This window comes from Microcebus murinus, chromosome 10 (genome assembly GCF_040939455.1).
Source record: "Microcebus murinus isolate Inina chromosome 10, M.murinus_Inina_mat1.0, whole genome shotgun sequence".
In the NCBI taxonomy this organism is placed as follows: domain Eukaryota; kingdom Metazoa; phylum Chordata; class Mammalia; order Primates; family Cheirogaleidae; genus Microcebus; species Microcebus murinus.
The window spans coordinates 98,659,896-98,685,398 of NC_134113.1; the positions used below are offsets into that span (position 1 = coordinate 98,659,896).

Here is a 25,503-nt window from a genome sequence, read left to right on the forward strand (position 1 = left end):
TCCCCTTTTGGCACCATGATTTCCTTATAGAAGAAGGAAACAATCCTCTAGAAGTGATTAGCATCCCCTCCATGTAGTCTCCCCTTTCTTGGAATATTTTATTCTATTTTCTCTCAGGGCTTCTAAGGAATATAGGATAGAAACACTAGGGGCAAGCCCGCAGGTAAGGAGGTGTGTGCTGAACCACAGGCCGGGTCCTGGGTGTCTTACTGGCTGGTTAGTAAGAGCAGCCTGTGATAATCCCTGAAATTCTGCCAGAGTTGCCAACTTCAGGGAAGAGATGCATTTACTCATCCTCTCCTTTGTAAATGACAGTCTTTTCCTTCTCCCCACCCTTCATTTTATGAGGAGCCACTGGAGCCTGGCACACACACCAAGCAGTGGCAACAGTGCAGGGCAGACAGAGCTTGTGGGCCCTGCCAACTGGGCTGCACCTCCTACCGTCCCCAACACCTGAACCCTCTAACTCAATTTCCTCATCTATGAAATCAGCAGAATGTCCACGCTGAGACTGCTGGGAGGAGCGGAGGTAAGCGCTGTGTGTGTGGAGGCGAGGTTCAGTACGCATCCTGCCTGACACCGTCCCATGCTCCTGCTTCACTGAGAGCAAATCTAAAGTCCTTCTCCGGCCTGGGAGGCTGGACGCCCTCTGCATCTTCCCACCTCTCGCCACCCTCCAGGCACGCCGGCCTCCTTTCTGCTCTGCAGATGCTCTGAGCTCGCCCTGTGTTTGCACTTGCTTATCCCCACACCTGGATCCTCTTGCTCCAGAGCCTCAGGTCATCCAGTCCAGGTGAGGCCTTGTCTGAGCACCCTGCGCCCAGGACACTCCCAGACACTTCCTCTCATCTCTCCCAGCACCAGCTGGGAGATCTCGTTCATTCGCTCATGAGCTTATGGGGACGGGAAATGCGTCGGTCTCTGGCTCTTAGACAGCGTGTGTTCAAATGGCCGGTGGACGGGTGACTGTGTGATGGCTCTCGGTGATGCCGGACATGCTGCCGACCGGTACTGTGCCCTTCTGCCCACGCCCTCCCGGGAATCTCCCCAGTGCCCAGATCTTTCTTTCTCCAGTGTTTCCCCATTCTCCAGACACCAGGCCACATTTTGGGGTCAGACCCAGCCTGATCTAGAAGGAAACTCCCGATTAGGCCTCCTCACACATGACTTCAATGCCCCTCACCCAAACACAGCAACACTCTTCTTCTTCTTTTTTTTTTTTCAGACAGAGTCTCGCTTTGTTGCCCAGGCTAGAGTGAGTGCCGTGGCATCAGCCTAGCTCACAGCAACCTCAAACTCCTGGGCTCGAGCGATCCTTCTGCCTCAGCCTCCCGAGTAGCTGGGACTACAGGCATGCGCCACCATGCCCGGCTAATTTTTTTTTATATATATATATCAGTTGGCCAATTAATTTCTTTCTATTTATAGTAGAGACGGGGTTTCACTCTTGCTCAGGCTGGTTTTGAACTCCTGACCTTGAGCAATCCGCCCGCCTCGGCCTCCCAGAGAGCTAGGATTACAGGCGCGAGCCACCGCGCCCGGCAACACTCATCTTCTTTAGTGACACGAAGCTGCTCTAACCCAAGGGAAGGTCTGATGGAGCTCAGCGTCCACTTGTGGCCTAGTCACGTCACCCGTGGGTACCAGCGTCATGCAGCCGCCCTGGGCAAGGCAGGAATCGGGCTGGGTTGGGACTGGGGTTGGGCTGGGGTCTGTTACTCTCAAACAGGTGACGTACTTCGAGTGAAGTGGCGTAAATAAAGAGACACGGTCAAGGGGCAGATGTATATTTAAAATTCCTCCCCTTCATTTTCTTCTTCAAATGAATCAGTCCCCACTTCTTCATAATCCTTCTCCAGGGCAGCCAGGTCCTCCCTGGCCTCAGAGAATTCTCCTTCTTCCATTCCCTCTCCAACGTACCAATGCACAAAGGCCCGCTTAGCATACATGAGGTCAAACTTGTGGTCGAGGCGGGCCCAGGCCTCCGCGATCGCCGTGGTGTTGCTGAGCATGCAGACGGCCCGCTGCACTTTGGCCAGGTCCCCCCCTGGCACCACGGTGGGCGGCTGGTAGTTGATGCCCACCTGAGGGACAGAGAAAGAGGCGGGGCAACAGAAGAAGGTGCAAGTCAGCCAAAGGATAGCTCAAGACCGGCCGCGGGTGGGAGCATGCCCGCAGGGTGGCGTGGGCAGGACCGGGAGCTGGGGAGGCAGGCAGGCAGTGACAACTGCGTACTTCGGGGGCGGTGAAGGCCAGTGGGGTCAGGGACAGACAAACTCAAGGGGAAGGGCTGGGAATCAAGGCGGGAGAAGGAAAGAACAGGGCTCCTGCCTTTCGGGGAGACCTGTCAGTGGAGCGCAGCGAGCAGGCAGGTGGGAGTGATGGCCGGAACCGCCAGTAGGTGGGAAGTGTCTAGCACGTGTTAGTCCCTAGAGGAGAAGTGTACTTCCTTTCAGAGGCAAAGCAATTCCCAGACTGGAAGTCACTATGAAGTTTATTCCTTCCCAGATGGTCATCTGAAGTTCCTTGGCTACAAACAGATTTAGGGAGGTTTCTCTGCCAAGAGTGAAGGGCTGTTTAAGAGGTCACAGGGATATTCCAGAGCAGTAAATAAAAAGATCAGAGGTCCTGAGAGATGGTGTTAGTGTTAACTGTGCTTTAAGTTTCTGGGAAATGGGGTTTTTTAGAAGAAAAGCAGGGATTCCAATCAAAGAAAGTTGAAGATCTTGCCTGCACAAGCCAAGTCCCCAACCTCTGGTAACACATCAGGGCCCTCCAGTCTAATCTCAGCCCAGTCTTATGGTGGGGCTACTGGCCTAGAAATCTCTCTTCTCCCCATACACATATCCCAAGCCAAAGCTAAGCCCAGGAACTGTAGGAAACTGGAAGAAGTCTAATGTGACAAACTGATATTATTTACGAGACACTGAGAACCACAGTGAGGTCCCAAACCACCTCTCCTCCTCATGCTTTAATTGCCAGTCTCACAGACTCATTGCCTCAAGATGCAAGTCCTCTGGATGGGCATGGCAGGAGTGCAGGGGCTGCGCAGTGAAAGCGGGTCACCCTCTGCTGAACCCACAGTGGTCTGTCACTTCTTGTACACACATGTGGCATCGTGGTGGTGGAGGCAATGCTGAGCTAGGAACAAATGTGAACTCTGCCACCCTAGCGTATCTGGCTAGATCTGGCCCTGAGCAGTATAAATCTTGTTCCTGGAGCCACCTCTCCTCTCAGCCAAACAAACAACGCTTGACCTGAGTCAAGGGGGACAATATCCTTGGGGAGAATGCCAGAGGACGAAGTTTAGCAACATCCACTCCCATGGCGTGAACTTTTCTGAAAAGCAACTTAAGTTTACACTAATACTACCTTACTTATCTTTGTAGACATAACCCCAGAGCATCAAATTAAAATAAACAAGAGAGAATGAGAGGCATCTCCTTTTTGTTCATTTCTCCACCCCGCCACCATCTCTCATCTTTTCTTTTTTCCCATTCATTCTCCTACCAGCTTGCTGTTTGTTTCTTTTGAAAAAGAAAAAAGAGCTCAATTTTTTAGAAGACCTTGTCTGTTTTTGCCAGACCGTCACATAAAAATAGGCATAGTCTGGGGAAAAAGGATTATATATGTAGCTAGGAGTTGAGCAGTAAGAAGGAAAGCCACACTGCCTTATGCAGGAGCTCGGCTAAGTCACAGCCTCGTGCCCAGATACGCCAGTCACAAGGCCAGCATAAAGTGCTCACTTTTGTAACTACCACCAAGGAAGGACTGAGATATGCTTGTCTCTGTCTACAGCAACTGGTACAACCACTGCCACATAATAGGCACTCAGTAAACCTTTGGCTTATTAAGGGCAAGACTAGAGGGTACTAACTAATGTGAATGGTGGTAGAATCTGACAAAAGACCATGGGAACACAGGACAATGTGGTCACACTGTTCACATGCACAGCCAGGCTGCCGGCCCTGCCAGTCCAACTCAAGGGGTGGCGGCAACTTTCTACATTTCCTGGTCCTGGAACCCGGGCGTCTTCCCTGGCTATTCTGTTATCTCCCCACTGATTCTCAGAATCTGGCATCTTCCAGGCTGCAAGACACCTAATCTATGACAGCTTCCTCGGTTTTTACTTACTCCTGGTTAATGGTAATGGAAAACATGAGGGCTTCATAGTATGCATGACTCATAATCATATGATAACTATAAAATCCTCTTATTGTTACTCCAAATTAAAACTTGCAGGATATTTAATTTTTCAAAATAAATTGGGAGCACATATCTTTTGAGGAGGGAATTATACTTCTCTGGCAACTTGAATAATTTGGCTAGCTCTAAAATTAAAACGGCCACAAAATTATCATGTACCAGGAAGTGTAAAATATCCATTAAAACTAGCTTTAGGCAAATTGAACTGAATTATGAACCCCAAATGCACTGTGATGCAGGCCAATAGATTCAAGTTGATACCAAGTCGTTACTTGTTCCTCATAAACAAAATCATAGGTGGTTAACCAATTTAGAATAGCACCAAACTCATGCATTTTCTAAAGTGCCTTAAGCAGACAAAACTTAACAGCTTTTGTGTCTCAACCAAAGCTGAATTAAATTCATGTGAATTTCATTTAGGTCCCTCCCCACATCGCCACATCAAGCCAGAAGCACCCATGGAATTGTCTGTCAGCCCCAGACATTGTTCTCCCGACCTGGGCGGTCTCCCCTGCTCCTCTAGTTGTCTGTCCCCTCCCTCAGTCATCAGCTCTTACCTTGAAGCCTGTGGGACACCAGTCCACAAACTGGATGGTCCTCTTGGTCTTGATGGCGGCGATGGCGACATTCACGTCCTTGGGCACCACGTCCCCCCGGTAGAGCATGCAGCAGGCCATGTACTTGCCGTGTCTCGGGTCACACTTCACCATCTGGCTGTTGGGCTCAAAGCAGGAGCTGGTGATCTCAGCCACGGAGAGCTGTTCGTGATAGGCTTTCTCGGCAGAGATGATGGGTGCGTAGGTGACCAGTGGGAAGTGGATGCGGGGGTAGGGCACCAGGTTGGTCTGGAACTCAGTGAGGTCCACGTTGAGGGCCCCATCAAAGCGGAGAGAAGCAGTGATTGAGGACACGATCTGGCTGATAAGGCGGTTGAGGTTGGTGTAGGTGGGGCGCTCGATGTCTAGGTTCCTGCGGCAGATGTCATAGATGGCTTCGTTGTCCACCATGAAAGCACAGTCTGAATGTTCCAGGGTGGTGTGGGTGGTCAGGATGGAGTTGTAGGGCTCGACCACTGCAGTGGAGACCTGGGGGGCTGGGTAGATAGCAAACTCGAGCTTGGACTTCTTGCCATAATCCAGAGAGAGGCGTTCCATGAGTAGAGAAGTGAAGCCAGAGCCAGTGCCCCCTCCAAAACTGTGGAAAATCAGGAAGCCCTGCAAGCCAGAGCAAGCATCTGTCTGGAGAGAGGAGGACAGGAGAAGAAACCATGAGGACAGACAAGTTTCTCGGAACATCCCCCAAGTGGACAAAGCCAGGCAACCTGCTCTGTCTGCCCTACTCTGCCCCTCAACACTTTGTGGGGTGAATTCAAAACAGCCTTGAAGGAGTAAGGACAAACACAGGAGCCGTACTGATCTTGGGGGCGAGGCTAGAACTTGGGCTGGCAGACTGCTCTTGCCCGTGCCGCTAGGCACAGGAGGTTTCAGCCCCATAGCCTGGCTGACCAGTATGAGAGCTTCAGAGCCACAGGGGTTAGTGACTTTGCCCTTTGAGAGCCCCAACTCCTTGCCCACTTCCCCTGCCCTTGTCATTTGACTTTGTGAGGACTGCTACCGGCACATCTCAACCCAGCCTTGGAAGGTGACTCGGGGTACTAATTTCAGACATGTAAATGGAGCAGAGAACCTGAGTTTTAATATCAACTTTGCCATTTTCCAGTTTTAAAAACTTAAGCAAGTAATTGAACCTCTCCAAACTTATGTTCCTTCTTAAAGTTGGGACATAAAAAATCTTCATCTTATAAGATTATTGTGGTAATTAAATGAGATAGCATAATGTGCTAAGCAAGAACCAGGCATGTAGCACTCAATGTTAGCTCTTGTTAGAACTGAGAGAATTCACAGAATTTTCCCGTCAGGTATGATTTAAACATTTGGGGACCACAGATGGCTTTGAGACTGATGACTCCTATGAGCCTTCCTTTAGACAGAAAAAGTGAACATATACAAAAATTTGGCATCCTTAACTCCCAGGTAAGAACGTGGGATCAAGAACAACCTTTTCCATTGTACAGATAAGCAAGTGGGAGCTTAAATAGACAAAGCGACTCAACCTACCACTCAGAGCTTTGAAATCAAACCAACCTGATTCAAACCCTAACCTGCCCCTTTCTAGCTGTGTGACCCAGTATTGAACCACTTTGGTGCTCAATTTCTTCATCTGTAAAATACAGGGAAGAGACCTCCTTTGTGTCATTATTAAGGATTAAATGAAGGAACATGTCTGACATTTGTAATGGCATTTTTAAGTGCTCAAATGTATCAACAGTCTCTCCCTCTGTGCTTCCAAGTTAAATGCTTTGGTAACACATCTTATATTTTCCTGGATAGAGCTGGAACCCATACTACTAAGTGAAGTATCCCAAGAATGGAAAAACAAGCATCACATATACTCACCAGCAAACTGGTATTAACTGAGCAGCACCTAAGTGGACACATAGGTACTACAGTAATAGGGTATTGGGCAGGGGGGAGGGGGGAGGGGGGCAGGTATATACATACATAATGAGTGAGATGTGGGATGAGGGGGATGGTCATGCTGGAAACTCAGACTTGGGGGGGGGAAGGGCATTTATTGAAATCTTAAAATCTGTACCCCCATAATATGCCAGAAAAAAAAAAAACCTTTACATAGAAAAAAAAATTAAAAAAAATAAATGCTTTGGTAACCTATGCTTCCAACGAGCAAAGACCTACCTTATACCTGGAATCTTCTCCAGATATTGCCATAGGGTAACACTAAGTATGAAAAGGGCATCAGCCTGTAGCACAGTCCATGATGCCGGGGTAGAGAACGGGCATCATCCCTGTGAATGCTTCTTACAGAACATAAGTGGAAATTCCCAAACCTTTGGAGTTGTATCCTGTAGTCAGAGGTCATGTACCTCTACCCATCCTGATCAAAGAGGTGTGAGGCCACGCCTGTCCACTCTGCCTGGACTCACCAACCCCTGCTCTTGGCTACACCTACCAGCTTCCGTATGCGGTCCAACACCAGGTCAATGCTCTCCTTGCCCACTGTATAGTGGCCCCGGGCATAGTTGTTAGCTGCATCCTCCTTTCCTGTGATCAGCTGCTCTGGATGGAAGAGCTGGCGGTAGGTTCCAGCCCGAACTTCATCTGCCAAGAGAGGGAGGCCATTAGGTCTCACCACGTGGTCCCCAGGAGGAAGCCTCCCGTTAGATTCACGTGGTCCCCAGGAGGAAGCTTCCTGTTAGATTACCATGTGATACTCTTTTGGTTTCCTCTACCTATTAATATAAAACGCCACTGAGGTGAAACCAGACAGCCCTATAATAAATCTGCAAAAGGCTAAGAGAATTCATTCTTGGGTAACATAGGTAATGACAGAGCTAGGGCCTGTGGCTCAGGCAGGCAATTGCTGTGCTGGCTGGAACTTGAAAAACCTTAGGTTTGCAAAGCTCACCAGACACCAAAGTTGATTGCGCTCCTTCTACCTTGCCCCTGAAGGCTAACCTTTTGTTTTTTCTTTCATGCTGAAAGGTTATCCTTAATGCTGATAATATAACTTAATTTGCATTAGAATGTTCTAGGGACACAGAAAGTGAGTCCTGGTGATCTGCCCAGATCCTAGGTCCTCCCAGGAATTGTCTCACCCCCTCACCTCCACTTCAAGGTGGCAATGGTAAATGTCAGGCTTTGGACATGTTTTAGAATGACTTCAAAGCAAAGTTATGTTCCAGGTCCTAAAGGAGCAAGAGCCCCATAGCGGCTTCCAAGGAGGCTCGGCTCACCTCCAAGGGTCTACCAAAGTGGACACAGAGCAGATCAAGGTGCACCAAGCCCAACTACATCACCTCTTCTCTTCGGGTTTCCTCTACTCCTCCCAGGGAGAACATCCATGTATCCAGCGGCCTGGGAGGGTACCCTGCACTTTGCATTTGTGCAAAGCACCTCGGTGAGGAGAACCTGATCTCTGTCGCCCCTGGAAACGGGGGTCTCGGCCAGCACTCACCTACTACAGTGGGCTCCAGGTCTATCATCACAGCCCGGGGCACGTGCTTGCCATTGCCAGTCTCGCTGAAGAAGGTGGTAAAGGAGTCGTCATCATTGATCTTGCTGGCTTGGGTGCCAAAGGTGCCATCTGCCTGGATGCCGTGCTCCAGACAGAAGAGCTCCCAGCAGGCATTGCCGATCTGAACTCCCGCCTGGCCCACGTGGACGGATATGCACTCCCGCTGCAGGGAGGGCACACCCGGTCAGAGCGTCTCAGCGCCCCAGCCACGCCTGTCCCCTGTCCCTCATATCTGAGGGCTTGCCTCTCACTGGCATTCACCTTGCAGCCATGCCACCCCCATCACTAGGTAGGCTTCAAGGTGGCAGGTGCCTAGGCACCATCGCAGTGGGACCAGGACTTGGCTCCAAAGAAGACACAGTTGTTTTGCAGTTTGCTTTAAAGATTGCTCTTCAGGGTTAATCCTTTGTACCAGAAAAAGAAAAAAGTGGGCATCTGCAGAGATGAAGCAAGGGGCTAATTCCAAACCATAATACTCCTGTTCTGGTGAAGAAGGCCCAAGGAAGAACCAGTGATAATGGCAGAAACTATCCCTCATTTACTACCACACACAGGGGCAGCATTCACATTCATTCCTTAACCCTGGCTTTCCAAGACATCACACACACACACACACACACACACACGCACACGCACGCACACGCACGCACACGCACGCACGCAGAGTCAGAATACCCTAGAGCAGACGAACACCCGTGAAAGGAATGTGCTTTGGAAGTACACATCATGGGTGTCCCTAGTGTCACGGCTACAAAGACAGACATGAGAAAGGATTGGTATTTCGTCGAGAGAGGTTTGGGAGGGTATAAACGAGGCTCTTCTGAATGCTGGGGAACTGTAGCTGCCTTAACCTGTCCTTTTGCCTGTCAGGCCAACTGTTAAATAAAGCTAGCCCTTGGAGCGTCCTTATCTCTGCAGTGCTCTGATGCGAAGCCACAATTACCTGGCTCATCCTAGTGCTGACAGCTCCAGATGCGGAGTTGTGTGTCTACAAGTGCACGTGTGTGTGTGTGCGGACAGAAACCCACCATGAAGGTTTGCTGGGAAGATGGACTCCATCACCCTTACCCCAGCCCAGCCTGTGCGAGGCAGCGGCCCATGAGGCGGCTCTGTGCCTGTGGGGTCCGCCAGAGCCCGGCAGGGAAGCATGTGCCTGGTCTGCGGCTTCTATTCTTATCCATGACCTGACTTGGCATTTTCCAGCTCTGGGTAACCCAAGCCAGGAGCAGAGCCTCCCGAGAGCATGGCTGGGCTCGGAAGCAAGTGGAGTCCACATCAACGTGCAGGGCTCCTGGGAACGGGGAGGAGTCCCCAGGCATGCCCTGAGCAGCATCTGGAGGGGTCAGAAGCACCAGGACCTGTTGCTAACCTAATTCGGTTTTACAGTGAGCCCTACTCTACAGCTGTCTCTGTGCTGGAGCTGAGCAATGGCCCTTGTCTCTGGGGAGGACGGAGCACAGGTATGCACCGAGGCCCGTGTGTAACACAGCCCAACACGGAGTGCAGCCCAGCTGAGCTGCGTGGGCCTGGTGGCCAGGGAAAGCCTTCACTCCACAGTTGTCCCCATCCCAAGGTTCAAATCTTGTCTTCTCCATTTACTTGCTGTGCTGTGTGACCTTGGCGGAGTTATTTAACCTCCCTCATCTGAAAATAACAAGCCAGCTACTATTGTTGCTGTTGCTGTCTTTACTGTTTATCATTTTCATTATAAGGCTACCTTGTAGCCTTTCTCTGCACTGGGAAGAAGTGCATGTAGGAAGTTCGAGATCTTAGGTCCCCATTCCTCTCTCCTTTATCGTGGTGTATTTTCTGCCTCCCTCTTAGGACTCAATTCAGGCCTAAGGAGAACAGCGGCCTACATGCAGGAGCCACCCTACACCCAGCACGTTACCCCCAGACCACATCTGCACACGCAGCTGCACCAACCAAGAGAAAGGAAGGTCTCTGAATACCATCCCCCACTAACAGGAACCAGGGCTCCTTGGAGAAATGGAAATTTCCAGGTCTGGGGCGGGGAATGTACAAGATGAGCCTGGAACGTCTCACAATGCCTAAAGGCACAGAAGCTCACAAAGGCGGGATGATGTCTAAGCCAACTGGAAGAGGCTCCCGCTGCCAAAGATGACACAATTTGAGCATCAGAAAGAATGATGACAGTAATGATTAAAACAAGATGCATACAGAAAAATCCACAAGTCCTAAAAGAAAACCCCCAGAGAAAAACCCATTTGTCCCCATCCAAAAGGCCCTGTTAATTAGGGAAATCTGTTTTATTTAACAGAAGACAGTGTGCTGATCACTGTAGATATAGATTATGAAGTATTGCCGTATTACAGCTTCTAACCATGTAGCTGATTGGGAGGGAATGCCGACACCATCAGATGAAGGGCTGATGGGGAGCTGGACTTGCAGAGCCGAGGAGTCGCCGTTACAGCCGCAGGGGGAAAGTATCTGACGCTGTGATCAGTGTGAGTGTCACTAATGGTGACACGACCTGACATGGAAGGCCTCCTGATGTGATGCAATTAGACACACACTCCACCACCCAGGAGAAATTCTTGTAAAAAATACTCAGCCTTAATCTACTAAACCCTTTAGATTTAACTTCTACGTCACAGAAAACACAGGGATCAGAGGGATAAGGTAAGTGATATCAGAGAAACAAAATAAATCCAGAAGGTGGCATAGCAGCTACATATGCTGTGTGGACTCTGACTGAATTCTGGTTTGAACAAATCCAAATATTTGGGAGATAAATAGAGATACTGATTGATTTTTGTTAAGCATGATTATAAAAATGTGGTTAAGTATGAAAATGTCTTTTTATTCAGGGTTGCAACTGAAGCTATTTAGGGGTAAAATGCCATGATGTCTGTACTTTAAGACACTTTCACAAGCACCAAAGTAAATACAGGGAAAAAAATTCTTACTATAATATTAAATCTGGGTGATAGATATATGGTAGCATTATACTACTTTACTTTGCGGAAGGTTTGAAATTTATCATAACTGTTTTCATAAAAAGCAAAACATAATAATAACAAAGCAGAGCAGGAGCAGGGACCCCACGCAGCATAATCGTCTTTTCCCAAGGGCCTGGTGCGCGTAGTCACTTATTCCACTAACATTTACTAAGCGCCTAATTTGTGAGAGCAAATAAGGATTTTAAAGTTACATGTAGAATCACAGTGAAATTAAAAGTTGCATGAGGCTTCTCGGAGCTCTGCGGCGTGCGCACACCTGCAGCATTTGCTGTGCTTCCCGCCTGCTCCTGGAGGGAACTGGGCACCGTGCGAAGCTCCTCCATGGAGCTGCCCTGGCCCAGGCACTGTGCTGGCATTCTCCAGCCACTCGGCCTGGTCACCATGCCCGTCCTCCGCCTGGAAGGCCCACCCAGACAAGCCCAGAGCAGGCCAGCGCCCCCAGCAAAGGCCGTGCATCTATCACATCACAGCCAGAGATGTTCTAATACATTGGCTTCGAATAGTCAGGGTCCTATAGCTGGACTGGCCACATGGATCACCTAATAGGATTCTCCATTTTTTTACAGATGAAAGAGTGGAGGCTCAGAGAGGTAAAGGGATAAATCCAAGATTGCACAGCTCTGCAGCAAAAGAGCCTGCACCAGAATCCAGGGCTTCTGACCCTGGCCGGAGCTCTTTCCTTCACACCACACAACCTCCTGCTTCACCTGCTCCTGCACTTCTAAGGCCCTGGTGTGCCCACATCTACATCAGCATGAGACCAAGCTTGTACAGCAAAACTCCAAGCAGGTAAGAGCTTCAGTGCAGAGAGAAACAGTGACTGGCTCATGGGGGTAGCCTCTGAAAATGGGTCAAGAATCTGTTTCTCAGGGCCAGTGCGTGCAGCTGGGGGTGGGGCTGAGGGGTTGGGGCAAGGGTAAACTGACCCAGCAGAAGATATTTAAGTCCTACGTTTGTTCCAAACTCATATTTCAGATTCCCCTCTCTAGCCAACCAGAGCGCATGCGTTCTTGCTCACACTATTTCTCTCTCTCAGTTCTATTTCGAATCTGGGCTTGTGGAGCTCAGACAAGTTCTGTTCTCCTGGGACCCTGTGAGGTGTGAGGGGTCCCCTGCGTGCTGCTGAAGCCTCACTGCCCAGCTGTCTAGGGGGTGAGGATGAGGGAGATGGAGAGACCTGGGAATTCCTTTCCTCAACATCAGTCTGACGCCCCTTCCACAGACCTTGTGCTGAGATGATTACCGAGGTGCCTACTCTGTTTATTCCTGTAACAGATTTGGGGCTATTATGTGCAAGAAGGCATGGAGAAGTACTGGGTAACTGCTACTCAGTCCTTCGGCTCTCAAGTTAGACATCACTTCCTACAGGAAACCTGGAGAACCCCAAGCCAGCCGAAGGCCCCTACCGTTTGCTGCCATAGTCCCCTTCGCCCCAAGCATCATGTTTATTGCACCGAATTCAAGTTACTTGTTCAGTTTTCTGATGTTCCTAGTAGAGACCTTAGGCTCTGTGACACAAAGGAACCTTTGTTTCCTCACTGAACACTCAGCACTGAGCCCAGTGCTTGAATGTGGCGCTCAGTACATACAGGAATGATTAGGACGAGACCCTCCCCAAGGGTCCACTCAGCAAGGACAGGGCCGGAGCCTAAGAAGTGTAGGATCAAATGCAATGGGAATTCAAAGGAGAAAAAGACAACTTCTAGGTTGGCTTCCTAAAGGAGGAATATCCACAGGGACCCTGATGAATGCAGACATGCTAAGACGACCTGGGGACATTTTAGGTGGACGTGGGAGCAGTGTGAACAAGAGGCAGGAAAATTTAGGGCAGGTCCCACAAATTGCCGAGTTTGTCTGGAATGTAGGCTCGCAAAGGGCAGGGCGGACGAGACCTCCAGGCCACCTGTGGCCATCCTGCCTGGGAAGGAGAGCCTATGTTTTGCAGAACATCAAAAAAGGAAATTCTAGAACTTGCAGCCCTTTTATAATTCCACTGCAAGAAACCCTTTCTTATGTCAATCTTATATTCTTTCTATTTTAGTATTAGTCATTTCCCCTTGCTTTGCTCTCAGAGGATCAAGATAAGCTAATCACTATCCTCAGTAGAAAGGAGGCTTTGAAGCTTTAAACATCATTTCAGGCCAGGCACAGTGATTCACATCTGTAATCCCAGCACTCTGGGAGGCTGAGGCAGAAGGATCTCTGAGGCCAGGAGTTCAAGACCAGCCACGGCAACATAGCAAGACCCCATCTCTACAAAATTAAAAAATCAGCCAGGCGTGGTGGCACAAGCCTATAATCCCAGCTACTCCGAAGGGTGAGGAAGGAGGGTCACTTGAGCCCAGGAGTTTAAGGCTGCAGGGAGCTATGATCATGTCACTACACTCCAGCCTGGGTGACAGAGCAAGACCCTGTCTCTATTTAAAAACAAATTAGTTTGAAGCCTCACAAGACAGTGAAACTGGCTATTACGAAGAAAGGAGGTGGCGCAGGCCACAGTGTACGCTGTGTGAAAGCCTGAGACCAGTCCACACCCCCTTGCTCGCCGTGGACTCGGATGGCACGCAGCTGCTTTCAGGAAGCATGTGACTACGCCAGATCGTTTCTAGCTGTCGGGCTGAAATAACACATCACGTGTATTTTAGAAGCTAGGTCAGGGGTGGCAAGTGAAAAGCAGATCTAGTTTGACAGAGGAGATTAAAGTAAGAACAAACGTGATTCACAGAACGTTGTTCGCATTATCTCACACCGGCTCTGCTCGGAACCCTTCAATAGGAGAGCACACACATTTGGAATCGGTCAGAACAGCAAAAATAAAGCATCGACCTATAGCGACTTAGCGAGTCAAGGTCACCCAGGAGAGGGCCCGGATGCAGGCGCTGCAGTTAGGGCGGCTATGGGGTTCACATCGGACGGACTTTGGGGATGTCGGGGTGTCTAGTAAGGAGGCCCCCAGCATCCGGGACGCTGTGACGTAAGAAGGCCTTGAGCTGTGGCTGACACTGGGGCGGGGGCGGGAAAGAGCCGAGTTTAATCCCATGCACTCGGGGCCTGCTCCACTTTCGTTCTCTTATTCACAGCTTATTATCTAGGAGAAACGCTACCAGGAAGACACTAACAGGGGACATGCCAACCACAAAGGCCACAGACAGTGCCGCCCAGCTCTGCACAGGCCTGACGCGAGCTTAGAGGTTCCCACGGGAACTCGCCGGTCCCTTCGCTCTCTCTTTTTTTTTTTAGAGACGGAGACGGGGTCTTGCTCTTGCTCAGGCTGGTCTCGGACCCCCGAGTTCAAGGGATCCTCCCGGCACAGCCCACCGACTGGAGTCCTCGGCCGCCCCCTTCCCCCACTTTCTAGCCCACAGCTGCCAGCTGGGGAGCCGGCCGGCCCCTCCCGCGTGCGCAAGCCCCCCAGGGCCCGAGTGGCGGCGGCCAGCTCCCTGCTTTCCCCGAGCGACCGAGGGGACCGGGCACCAGGTGCTCCCCGCCGGAGGGTGCGGACCTCTCGGCTCTGCGCTGACACCGCCCGCCCCGAGACTCCGAGCTCCGCAGAGCCGGAGCGGCGGATCCGCTCGCCCCCCGCGTAGACACGCCCTCGCTGGGCTCGCGCCCGGCCGGCGGCCCGGGAAGCCTCACCATCGCGGCCGCTCTCCTCGCCCGCTCGCCTCGCAGCCGGGCCTGCCCTCCCCAGCTGCTCCGGATACGGCCGCCTCCGCTGTTGTGACTCGCTGGGAGGCAGGGCGCCGGGGACAGACATGCCGGGCCGGCGGCTGCCGGGCAGCATCACAGTGCCTGGGAGGGGAGGGCCCCGGCGGGTCACAAAGGCTCGTCCCCGCCCACCGCCGCTCCGCTCCCGGCGCGCACCTGCCGGTGCCCCTTGCGGCGGGGCTCCTCGCGCCGGCCGGGCAGGCGCCGCTGTCGCCAGGGCGCGCGTGCACGCGTTCTCGGCGTGCGCCCTGCGAGGGCAGCCGTCACAGCTCCACCCGCCCGGGAAAGCGACAGGAAAATGCGGAGACAAATTGTTCACGCCTCCGCAAACTTTCGCTCGCCGCCGCCGCCATCACCAGCTGGCCGGGCAGGAAAGGCCCCTGGTGGGGCTCGGCTGGCTGCAGCCGCCCTCAACCCGCCAGGAGGCCGAGCGGCCAGGCTCCGCAGCCTCCGCCCGAAGCCGGGTCCTCCCACGCGCCCGCCCGGCCGCCGGGAGCCGAGTGCGAGGCGTGCGCACGGCTCCTGCAGCGCCGCGGGCGCTCGGTGCTCCGGCTGTGCCTGCTTTCGCTGCTCCATCGGCGCACCTCCCCTCCGCCAGTGTTTGCAAACCTCTCCCCTTGATCCCCCTACTTTTAAGTCGCAACGTCGGGTCCCGCGGTCTTGCCCAGCTGTAGCGCCGCCTCTCTGCAGCCACGCCACGTGGAAGGGCAGCGAATTGCCCTCCCCGCCCCCACATGGGCGGGAGAACGAGCCTGCCTTCGATTAGAGGCCCTCTTTACCCATTTATCACTTTCGTCAACCCTTCACTCCACTCTCCTCGCCTCTTTGGCCGGTGGGCTGCAAGGTGGTTTTCCCTTGTTCTCACTGCAGAATTCCCCGCCTGGGGCTATTTCATGCTGAGGGTGTAACCCCTGCTTCTCTTTCTCTGCCACTTTCCTCGGGCACCTGACCTCCAGGCACCACGTCGCCGCAGACAAGGCCGTCGTTCCTCCTCCAGACACTGCTACAGCAGTGCTGCTGTGACCGGACTCCATGACTCTGACGGTTCCAAGCACACTTAGAGGTTTAGCTTCCCTTTCACTCCCAAAGAGCGACCTAGCTCTGGCCAGGAGAGAGTGAGAACAGGTTTTTCCTTATCTATGCAGCAATTTGTTCTGCTGGCCACCCATTCATATACTTTCCGATTTATAGTAAGAGTTTGTAGAGGATAGGACATGTGTCTTAATCATCTTTGCGCCTGAGAGAGTACCAAACACAATGCTTTACCCATTGATGCATACAGTAATTAGGAGGTTATCAGTTGAATTTTTGTCTATCTTATAATGCAAAATCCTGAAAATTAAGAATCATGATTAAGCTAACTGTGCCAAGCACATGGCAAGTGCTCAATAAAGGATGATGATTATTATTAACTCTATATTTATTTCTCTTCCAATCTCATAGTATATTCCATTACTTCTTCCATGGTATTTATCACTTTTTACTGTGGATTATAGATGTGTGTGTGTGTGTGTGTGCGCGTGTGCGCGCACCCTTAAACACTCCTGCAAAACTGCAGCCCTATTCATCTTAGTGTCCTCCTCCCAAAGGTAGCTAGTTGAGTACATCAGATGGTTCAATAAACATTGCTGAATAAATATATCATGAACAGGTTGTTACAGTCTCCTGATAAATATGATGATGATGATGATGATGATGATAGCTAGCAATGATGGTGGCACTGAATTACCTGGCATTATGATGCTGTTCTTGAATTTCCTCGTCTTTCCTCTTCATGGCGTTTGGGGCTGGATGGAGCTATGACTACACCATAAATGCTGAAGATAGCATCTTTTGGTTCTAGGGAGATAAAAAGATGGTTGGCTATTATGGACTGAATTGTGTCCCCCATCCAAATTTATATCTTAAAACCCTAACCCCCAATGTAACTATATTTGGAGATAGAACCTTTAAGGAGGTGATTAAGATTAAATGAGGTCATAAGAGTGTGGCCCTGACCCAGTAAAACTGGTATTCTTCTAAGAAGAGGAAGAGACAGCAGCAGTGTGCAGGCACAGAGGACAGGCCCTGTGAGGACACGGTGGGAAGGCCGTCGGCATGGCAAGGACAGAGGCCTCAGGAGAAACCAGCCCTATCGACACTCTGACCCTGGACTTCCAGCCTCCAGAACTGTGAGAAAATACATTTCTGCTGCGTAAGCCACCCAGCCCATGGTGTTTTGTTATGGCAGCCCTAGCAGACTAAGACAGTGGACTTGGAGTCTTTGGAGTAAAAAATGTCTACTTCTTTTTGGTTTTTGAGTCCTCTCCCTTAAAGTTATTTGACTTGTGGCATCCCAGATCTATTAGTGATCTTCTTCCATCCCACCCCTCTGCTCTCCTCCCCGAGTAGAAGTTTGGAAAGGAAAAGGGACAAGCTATTTTAGTCCCTGTGATGTTTAATTTTATGTGTCGACTAGACTGGGCCATGGTGTGCATAGATATTAGTCAAACATGACTGTGGGTGTGTCTGTGGGGTGTTTCTGATGAGACTGATGTTTGAATCAGTAGCCCAAGTCAGGCAGACTGCCCGCCCTAATGCAGATAGGCTTCATCAGTTTGCTGAAGAACAGAAGAGAACAAAAAGGCTGAGTAAAAGGGAACTTCTGCCTGCCCGACTGACTGAGCAAGAACCCTGGTCTTCTCCTGCCCTGAGACTCGAACTCATGCCATTGGCTCTCCTGGTTCTGACACCTTCAGACCCTACTGGAACTGCACCATCAGCTCTCCTGGGTCTCCAGCATGCCAACCACAGATCTTCAGGCTTCTCAGCTCCCAGAATTACATGAGCCATTTCCTTATAATGAATCTCTAGATACCTAGACAGGCTGGTAGGTAATTCCTATTGGTTCTGTTTCTCTGGCGAACTTTAATACAGTCCCCTTTTTGCAGATGGAGAAACTGAAGTCAAACCCAGGCTGTTGATGAGAAAGCAACCACCCATACTGTGTGACTTGGGCCTATTAAAGAAATGACCCCACCTCTACCACATTCCAGTTAGTATGTGTGAGTGTATTTCTTCTTGTATTAATTTTTCTGCTGTGAGTTCATATTATCAAATATAATAATTACAGTTATGGCCTAAAAAGTTGAGCCACACTCATTTGAGTAGGAGATAAGATAATTTCTATCAATCGCCCAGGAAAAGAGTCTTCGTGATATTTACATATTCATTATTTATGCAGTATTTCCTGACACTGAGCACTTTTTATATGCCAAACACTGTGCTAACGGCTCCTTAAATCCTCACGACAAACCTCTGAAATTAAATTTGTATTATCCCCATTTTACAGATGAACATGTGGAAATGTTACTTCTTATTCCCTATCACATAACTGGTGAGAGGTGGAGCTGGGCTGCACTCGGGGAGTCTGAGCTCAGCTGGATGGAAAGAGCAAACCCATATAAAGAGGACTGACCCTTGTTCTCTTAGCTTAGACTTGAGAGTCCAGATGTCTAGGACAGTGCTCCAGGGTAGTGGGTGTTAAAGATGGAGTTTACCATGTAGAGGGAGCCCAGAGGAAGACGTGCAAAAGAGCTGTTCATCTCCAGCCACCCATGCAGCTGGGATGAGCCGGTGAATTCCAGAGAGCAAACACTATCTTGGGATCAGATTATCTAGATTCAGGAACTTGTCATATGTATTTAACTTTGGTTATCCCCAGCACCTTACATACATTCATATTAGTGTGTGTGAGTGCATGGCAGCTGTGACAGATGCTGCAGGGCAGTAAGGGATGAGGAGGACGAACATTTTGGCCATGGTATCATACTGACAAAGTGCTTCCCCTTGGAGGTCCACGTGGTTGCAGCACCATAATCAAGAGACCACCAAAGAAAAAAGTGAACCCCAGGACTGCACAATCCAGCTGGCCCTTTCCCCAGGCAATTCTCCTTCCAAACCAACCCTGGAAGGCCTGGACTGTTCTGCTGTAAGTAGGCGAAAGCAACATTCTCCTCTGATCCTTCTCCTGCTCCCACTCCTCCCAGTGGGTCGACGTCAGAGATGGCAGCTTTCAGAGGATCCTCTCAGCATTAGCTTTTTTTTTTTTTTTTTTGAGACAGTCTCACTGTGTTGCCCGGGCTAGAGTGCCGTGGCATCAGCCTAGCTCACGGCAACCTCAGACTCCTGGGCTCAAGCAATCCTCCTGCCTCAGCCTCCCGAGTAGCTGGGACTACAGGCATGCGCCACCATGCCTGGCTAATTTTTACTATATATTTTTAGTTGGCCAATTAATTTCTTTCTATTTTTAGTAGAGACGAGGTCTCGCTCTTGCTCAGGTTCAGGCTGATTTCAAACTCCTGACCTTGAGCAATCGCCCACCTCGGCCTCCCCAGTGCCCAGCTGGCATTAGCTTTTGATCCCTGTTAAATTCACCTCCTGGGGTGGGGGTGTTAAAGTAACATCAGGCAGTCAGGAAGAACTCTGCAGAAACATGAGGCAGCAAGAAGAGAAGGCAGTGAGCACTTGGAGCTGGAGTCAGGGATTGAGATGGGGACTCAGGAAAACTCATCTCCATACCTTGGCCCAAGCTGGTCCGAGGCCAGTGCCTGGGCCCTGGCCCTCGCCGCATCCAAGGCTCCATGACAGATCAGGTAGCCACTTTCTTCCCCTGCCAGCTCCTAAAACAGCACCGGCAGGGCTGTGTAAGCTACAGTGGCACCACAGGAAAGACAAGGCCGTGAGTCGTTATCTCCTTCCCTCTGAAGCCCGGTGCTCCGTAGACAGTTGACTCCTCTCTCTTCTATTTCCCTCCCATCAGATACAGAAACAGTTGGTTGAATTGTCTCTCTTTTTTTCCAGTTATTTCACATGTTGCTATGAGTGTCGCAAAGTGATCCAGTCTTTCTGGAGCACATCCTAGCGGTGTGTTATAAGAGCAAGAAGACTGTTTTCCCTATGGATATTGTAGATCCACTTTCGAAAACTATCCCAAGAAAATAACCCAAAAAGAAAAAACCAGTACTCTCATCTTAACCGATTTACCCAGCATTTGGTGATTTCACAGCATTTTCACATCTATCTCTTTACAGCCTTGTTATTCTTATCAGCAGAAAGTAGAGTGTGGTGCAGAGGTGCTGGCCAGGCTGGGTGGCGAGGCCTCCTTTGGGCGTGGTGGGGCTCTGGAGGGTGGGCAGAGCCTGGACCCGTGAGCCACGGGCAGGGGGAGCCACCAGCTGATGGACATCTTGGAGGAAGAGGGCCGTGTGCTGCTCTCCACCTTTGATGCAGAATTCAATGCTATTGTTGGATATTTAGAGGACACTATCATACATGATGCCTTCCAGTTATTACAGAGAAATTTCATGGACAAGTACTATCAGCAATGTGAAGACATAAAAGAGAATCAACTCACCTACATACCTACTTTTTAACATTTTTATTGATACATTTTTATACATATCCATGGGGTACATGTGATATTACTTTGTTACATGTAAGGACTGTGTGATGATCAAGTCAGGGTATTTGGGGCATCCATCATCGTGGGTATTTATCACTTCTATGTGTTGGGCTATCCTCTCTTCTAGCTATTTTGAAATACACAGCACATTGCTGTTAACTATAGCCACCTACTCTGCCATCAAGCATTAGAACTTATTCCTTCTATCTAACTGTATATTTGCACCCATTAACCCAGCTCTCTTCCTCTCCCTCCCAACATACTCTTCCCAGCCTCTGGATCTACCATTCTACTCTCTGCCTCCATGAGATCAACTTTTTTTTTTTTTTTTTGAGACAGAGTCTCGCTTTGTTGCCTAGGCTAGAGTGAGTGCCTTGGCATCAGCCTAGCTCACAGCAACCTCAAACTCCTGGGCTCAAGCAATCCTCCTGCCTCAGCCTCCCAAGTAGCTGGGACTACAAGCATGCGCCACCATGCCCGGCTAATTTTTTCTATATATATTAATTGGCCAATTAATTTCTTTCTATTTATAGTAGAGACGGGGTCTCGCTCTTGCTCAGGCTGGTTTTGAACTCCTGACCTCGAGCAATCCGCCCGCCTCGGCCTCCCAGAGTGCTAGGATTACAGGCGTGAATGAGATCAACTTTTACATGCCTCAGTCTAACCAATACATTTCTTTGATAGAACAGCCGCTGGAGTGGATTCCTGGATTTTGCAGGCGACTTGCATAACATAAGGGTACCATAACGACAAAGGAGTTGGTACCATGTTTGCCACACTGTTCACATCGATTTTCTGGCTTTTAAAGAAATGTTTCTGGACCACAGAGTAGAAAAGAAGACCAGGACTGGACCTAAGCACTGGTTGAGTGGTGACTTCCTTGTGCAAATTATGCCAGCTTCCCCAAACAATCTGCAGCACTGGGTCCCACCTCCAGGCACTGAATGTGATCATCTTGATGTCACTGGCCTGATAGACTTGATGAGGAAGAAGAAAACATCTTGGAAAGACTGACTCTGTTCTGCAACTCCTCCTTCATATTAAGTATTGATGGATCAAAAACAAATGACCTAAGGCCGGGCGCGGTGGCTCACGCCTGTAATCCTAGCTCTTGGGAGGCCGAGGTGGGCGGATTGCTCAAGGTCAGGAGTTCAAAACCAGCCTGAGCAAGAGCGAGACCCCGTCTCTACTATAAATAGAAAGAAATTAATTGGCCAACTGATATATATATATAAAAAATTAGCCGGGCATGGTGGCTCATGCCTGTAGTCCTAGCTACTCGGGAGGCTGAGGCAGAAGGATCGCTCGAGCCCAGGAGTTTGAGGTTGCTGTGAGCTAGGCTGATGCCACGGCACTCACTCTAGCCTGGACAACAAAGCGAGACTCTGTCTCAAAAAAACAAAAAAAAAAAACAAATGACCTGGCCGGGCGCGGTGGCTCACGCCTGTAATCCTAGCACTCTGGGAGGCCGAGGCGGGCGGATTGCTCGAGGTCAGGAGTTCGAAACCAGCCTGAGCAAGAGCAAGACCCCGTCTCTACTATAAACAGAAATAAATTAATTGTCCAACTAATATATATATAGAAAAAACTAGCCGGGCATGGTGGCGCATGCCTGTAGTCCCAGCTACTCGGGAGGCTGAGGCAAGAGGATTGCTTGAGCCCAGGAGTTTGAGGTTGCTGTGAGCGAGGCTGACGCCACGGCACTCACTCTAGCCTGGGCAACAAAGCGAGACTCTGTCTCAAAAAAAAAACAAAACAAATGACCTGACCCTTCCAGATATCTTTCTACTAAAACGGCTTCTTGTATTCGGTAACTCCTTCCCTCCCCAAGAAGACACCTCTCCTGGTGCTTCTGAAGCAGACTTCTCTGAAGCAATCCACGTGGAGCGTCACAATTGATGGAGCCCTTCCCCAACAAGCGTCAGTGTGTCAGCAGCATGGAATAACCCACCATCACCAACCCTCTTTGTCCCACCAGGCTTGGCATGAATCTTTTTGTGCACTCACAGTTCTTTCTCACATGGGTTGGAGTTTCAGTCCTTCAGCTTCGATGTGGTTTTTTACTATTTGTGGGAGTATTTACTCAAGCTAGCTGCCCCATGTTGAGATTTCTGAATCTCCTATGATCACAGCCAGTCTTGGCTATAGGAATCAACTGACAGCCATGTCCTTTACCTAAAAGCTACATGTGAAAATCAATTCCCAGTCTTAACATTTGTAGTCCTTGTATCACTATGTCTTCTGCTGGTCCTGACATAGTCCCACTCTTTCTTGAACTCTCTTTTACACATTATTTGTATAGACAAATACTCAGGCTAACCTAGTGGATATGATCTTGGAACTTCCATGGTTACCACCTTAAAGATCAAAGTATTATATGCTGTATGCTTTTTAGTTGTTAGTGCTGTGAGGGTAAAATCACTTTCTATGTTGGCATTCCCATTTTATGTGGCACCAATGAATGTATGCTGTGTTCTGGAAATAGACTAAAAGGTATCCTATTCTTAAAGCATATTAAGTATGTTTGTGCATGTTTGCTTAAAATACATGAAATGTATAAACCAGTTTGTTAGGTTTTCTGATGGGGTAGCTAGGGAGTCAGCAATTTCTTCTTCCTATCGAAATCTCTCCTGCCAAGATGGTGCTCCACTGGTCTAGCTCAGCATGAGTAGGAGGCAGTAGACAGCTTTACTGGTCATCTGTCTGCTTTGGTTTAGTACAATATTTGGTAGAATCTTACTGACAAGAAAACATGTATGTCATATCTCTAGAAAGAAGAAAAAGCATAATAGTTCAGTTCCCAATGTGTACCTTTGATGTTTTTTAAGTAAAAATAAGAATCTGTACTGACTTTCACTTGGCTATTCTGGTTTTAAAGGATGAGCTACAGGCCATGTGTTTTACTGCAATGATGTGTTGCTTTCGTACCATGAGTAAAACTTGAGGTGTTTTTGAAGAATTATCATTTAAAAAAAAGGTTGGGGCCGGGCGCGGTGGCTCACGCCTGTAATCCTAGCTCTCTGGGAGGCCGAGGCGGGCGGATCGCTCGAGGTGTTCGAAACCAGCCTGAGCAAGAGCGAGACCCCGTCTCTACTATAAATAGAAAGAAACTAATTGGCCAACTAATATATATAGAAAAAATTAGCCGGGCATGGTGGCTCATGCCTGTAGTCCCAGCTACTCGGGAGGCTGAGACAGAAGGATCGCTTGAGCCCAGGAGTTTGAGGTTGCTGTGAGCTAGGCTGACGCCACGGCACTCACTCTAGCCTAGGCAACAAAGCAAGACTCTGTCTCAAAAAAAAAAAAAAAAAAAAAGGTTGGGGCCGGGCGCTGTGGCTCACGCCTGTAATCCTAGCTCTTGGGAGGCCGAGGCAGGCGGATTGCTCAAGGTCAGGAGTTCAAAACTAGCCTGAGCAAGAGCGAGACCCCGTCTCTACTATAAATAGAAAGAAATTAATTGGCCAACTGATATATATATAAAAAATTAGCCGGGCATGGTGGCACATGCCTGTAGTCCCAGCTACTCGGGAGGCTGAGGCAGGAGGATCACTTGAGCCCAGGAGTTTGAGGTTGCTGTGAGCTAGGCTGACGCCACGGCACTCACTCTAGCCTGGACAACAAAGCGAGACTCTGTCTCAAAAAAAAAAAAAAAAAAAAAGGTTGGAAAGAACTGAAATGGTCAACATAGAAATAGAAAGAAATACTGTGTGGCCACTAATAGGGACTATCGGGTTGAATTGTGGCTCCCAAAAGATACATCCACCTCAAACCTCAGCATGTGACATTATTTGGGAAAAGGGTCTTGTTGTTGTTAAGGATCTCAAGATGAGATCATCTTGGGTTAGGGTGGGTCCTAAATTCAATGACATGCATCCTTCTAGGAGACAGAAAAGAAGACATAGAGACACAGAATAAGGCCGGATAAAGACAGAGGCAGGATTGGCATATATGCTGCCACAAGCCAAGGAACACCAAGAACCACCAGAGGCCAGGAGAAATGAGGAAAGATGCCCCACTAGAACCTTCCGAGGGAGGTGCCTTGATGGACTTGTGGCCTCCAGAGCTAGGAGAGAATAAATTTCTGTTGTTTTCAGCCTTAAATTCATGGCAATTTGTTGCAGCAGTCCTAGGAAACAGATACATATGGTAAGGAAATGGATAATGTTGAAAGCTGAAGAGATGACATTAAATGGAAAAGAATGCAGAACTCAAAATGGTAGCTATATGGTCGTAATAAGCACATATGAATGCATATTCAAGAGAATACATAGATTATTTCATTTTCATGTTTTTTTTTTTCAAGTAAGATTATTTGAATGAATAGAAAGCATTTCACATCTTACAAATATAATAAATAGTGTGGAATGTTAAAAAAAAAACCCTGAAAATAAAATGCTGGAATCCCTTGTGGCAGCAGAGCCAGGCTAAGACCCAGGTTGTCTTTCAGACTGGTAGGTTTGATTTTTTGGATTTTGTCCCCAGCAATTTGCCTCACAAACCCATTGTTAAAATTCAAGAACCTGGATCCTTTTCACAAGATGGCACCGAAGGCAAAGAAGGAAGCTCCTGCCCCTCCCAAAGCCGAAGCCAAAGCAAAGGCTTTGAAGGCCAAGAAGGCAGTGCTAAAAGGTGTCCACAGCCACAAAATAAAGAAGATCGGTATGTCACCCACCTTCCGGCGGCCAAAGAAACTGCGGCTCGGGAGGCAGCCCAAATATCCTCGGAAGAGCGCCCCCAGGAGAAACAAGTTTGACCACTATGCCATCATCAAGTTCCCCTTGACCACAGAGTCGGCCATGAAGAAGATAGAAGACAACAACACACTTGTGTTCATTGTGGATGTCAAAGCCAATAAGCACCAGATCAAACAGGCTGTGAAGAAGCTCTATGACATTGATGTGGCCAAGGTCAACACCCTGATCAGGCCTGATAGAGAGAAGAAGGCATATGTTCGACTGGCTCCTGATTATGATGCTTTGGACGTTGCCAACAAAATTGGGATCATCTAAACCAAGTCCAGCTGGCTAATTCTAAATATATATATATCTTCTCACCTTAAAAAAAAAA

At 49.3% G+C, this 25,503-nt stretch overlaps 1 protein-coding gene, 1 long non-coding RNA gene and 1 pseudogene across 5 annotated transcripts in view; 2 read left to right on the plus strand and 1 right to left on the minus strand.

The window, feature by feature from the left end:
• LOC105861862 (uncharacterized) overlaps positions 1–21,591 on the plus strand; it is a 37,165-nt gene extending 15,574 nt beyond the window's left edge. Inside the window, exons 3-6 of one of the 2 annotated variants that reach the window (XR_012921493.1) lie at positions 11,852–12,074; positions 17,924–18,027; positions 18,828–18,963; positions 21,121–21,591. This is a non-coding gene — a long non-coding RNA (uncharacterized LOC105861862). Of the gene's footprint in view, positions 1–11,851; positions 12,075–12,560; positions 14,916–17,923; positions 18,028–18,827; positions 18,964–21,120 lie in introns of those variants that run through there. The other variant, XR_012921494.1, reaches the window with a different exon arrangement.
• Positions 1,772–15,642, minus strand: TUBA8 (tubulin alpha 8). Of its 3 annotated transcripts, none has more exons than XM_076007771.1 (5): positions 15,624–15,642; positions 8,242–8,464; positions 7,237–7,385; positions 4,764–5,444; positions 1,772–2,084 (listed from the first exon to the last, which is right to left on the minus strand). In XM_076007771.1, the coding sequence occupies exons 2-5, from the start codon at positions 8,267–8,269 to the stop codon at positions 1,791–1,793; spliced, it is 1,152 nt and encodes a 383-aa protein (XP_075863886.1). In that variant the 5' UTR covers positions 8,270–8,464; positions 15,624–15,642; the 3' UTR covers positions 1,772–1,790. The 3 variants fall into 3 exon arrangements, with proteins under 3 accessions (XP_075863886.1, XP_075863885.1, XP_012603184.1); XM_076007770.1 differs by lacking the exon at positions 15,624–15,642 and adding an exon at positions 15,150–15,232; XM_012747730.3 differs by lacking the exon at positions 15,624–15,642 and adding an exon at positions 14,922–15,105.
• A 3,341-nt stretch (positions 21,592–24,932) lies between the features above and the next one.
• On the plus strand, positions 24,933–25,503 carry LOC105861859 (large ribosomal subunit protein uL23 pseudogene; annotated as a pseudogene).

Excerpts from the sequence above, each read along its gene's own strand:
- TUBA8 (XM_012747730.3), bottom strand. Across the intron at positions 5,445-7,236 it reads TGGACCGCATACGGAAGCTG|ACAGATGCTTGCTCTGGCTT; the intron begins GTAGGTGTAGCC and ends TCCTCTCTCCAG. Across the intron at positions 2,085-4,763 it reads GGTGTCCCACAGGCTTCAAG|GTGGGCATCAACTACCAGCC; the intron begins GTAAGAGCTGAT and ends TCTGTCCCTCAG.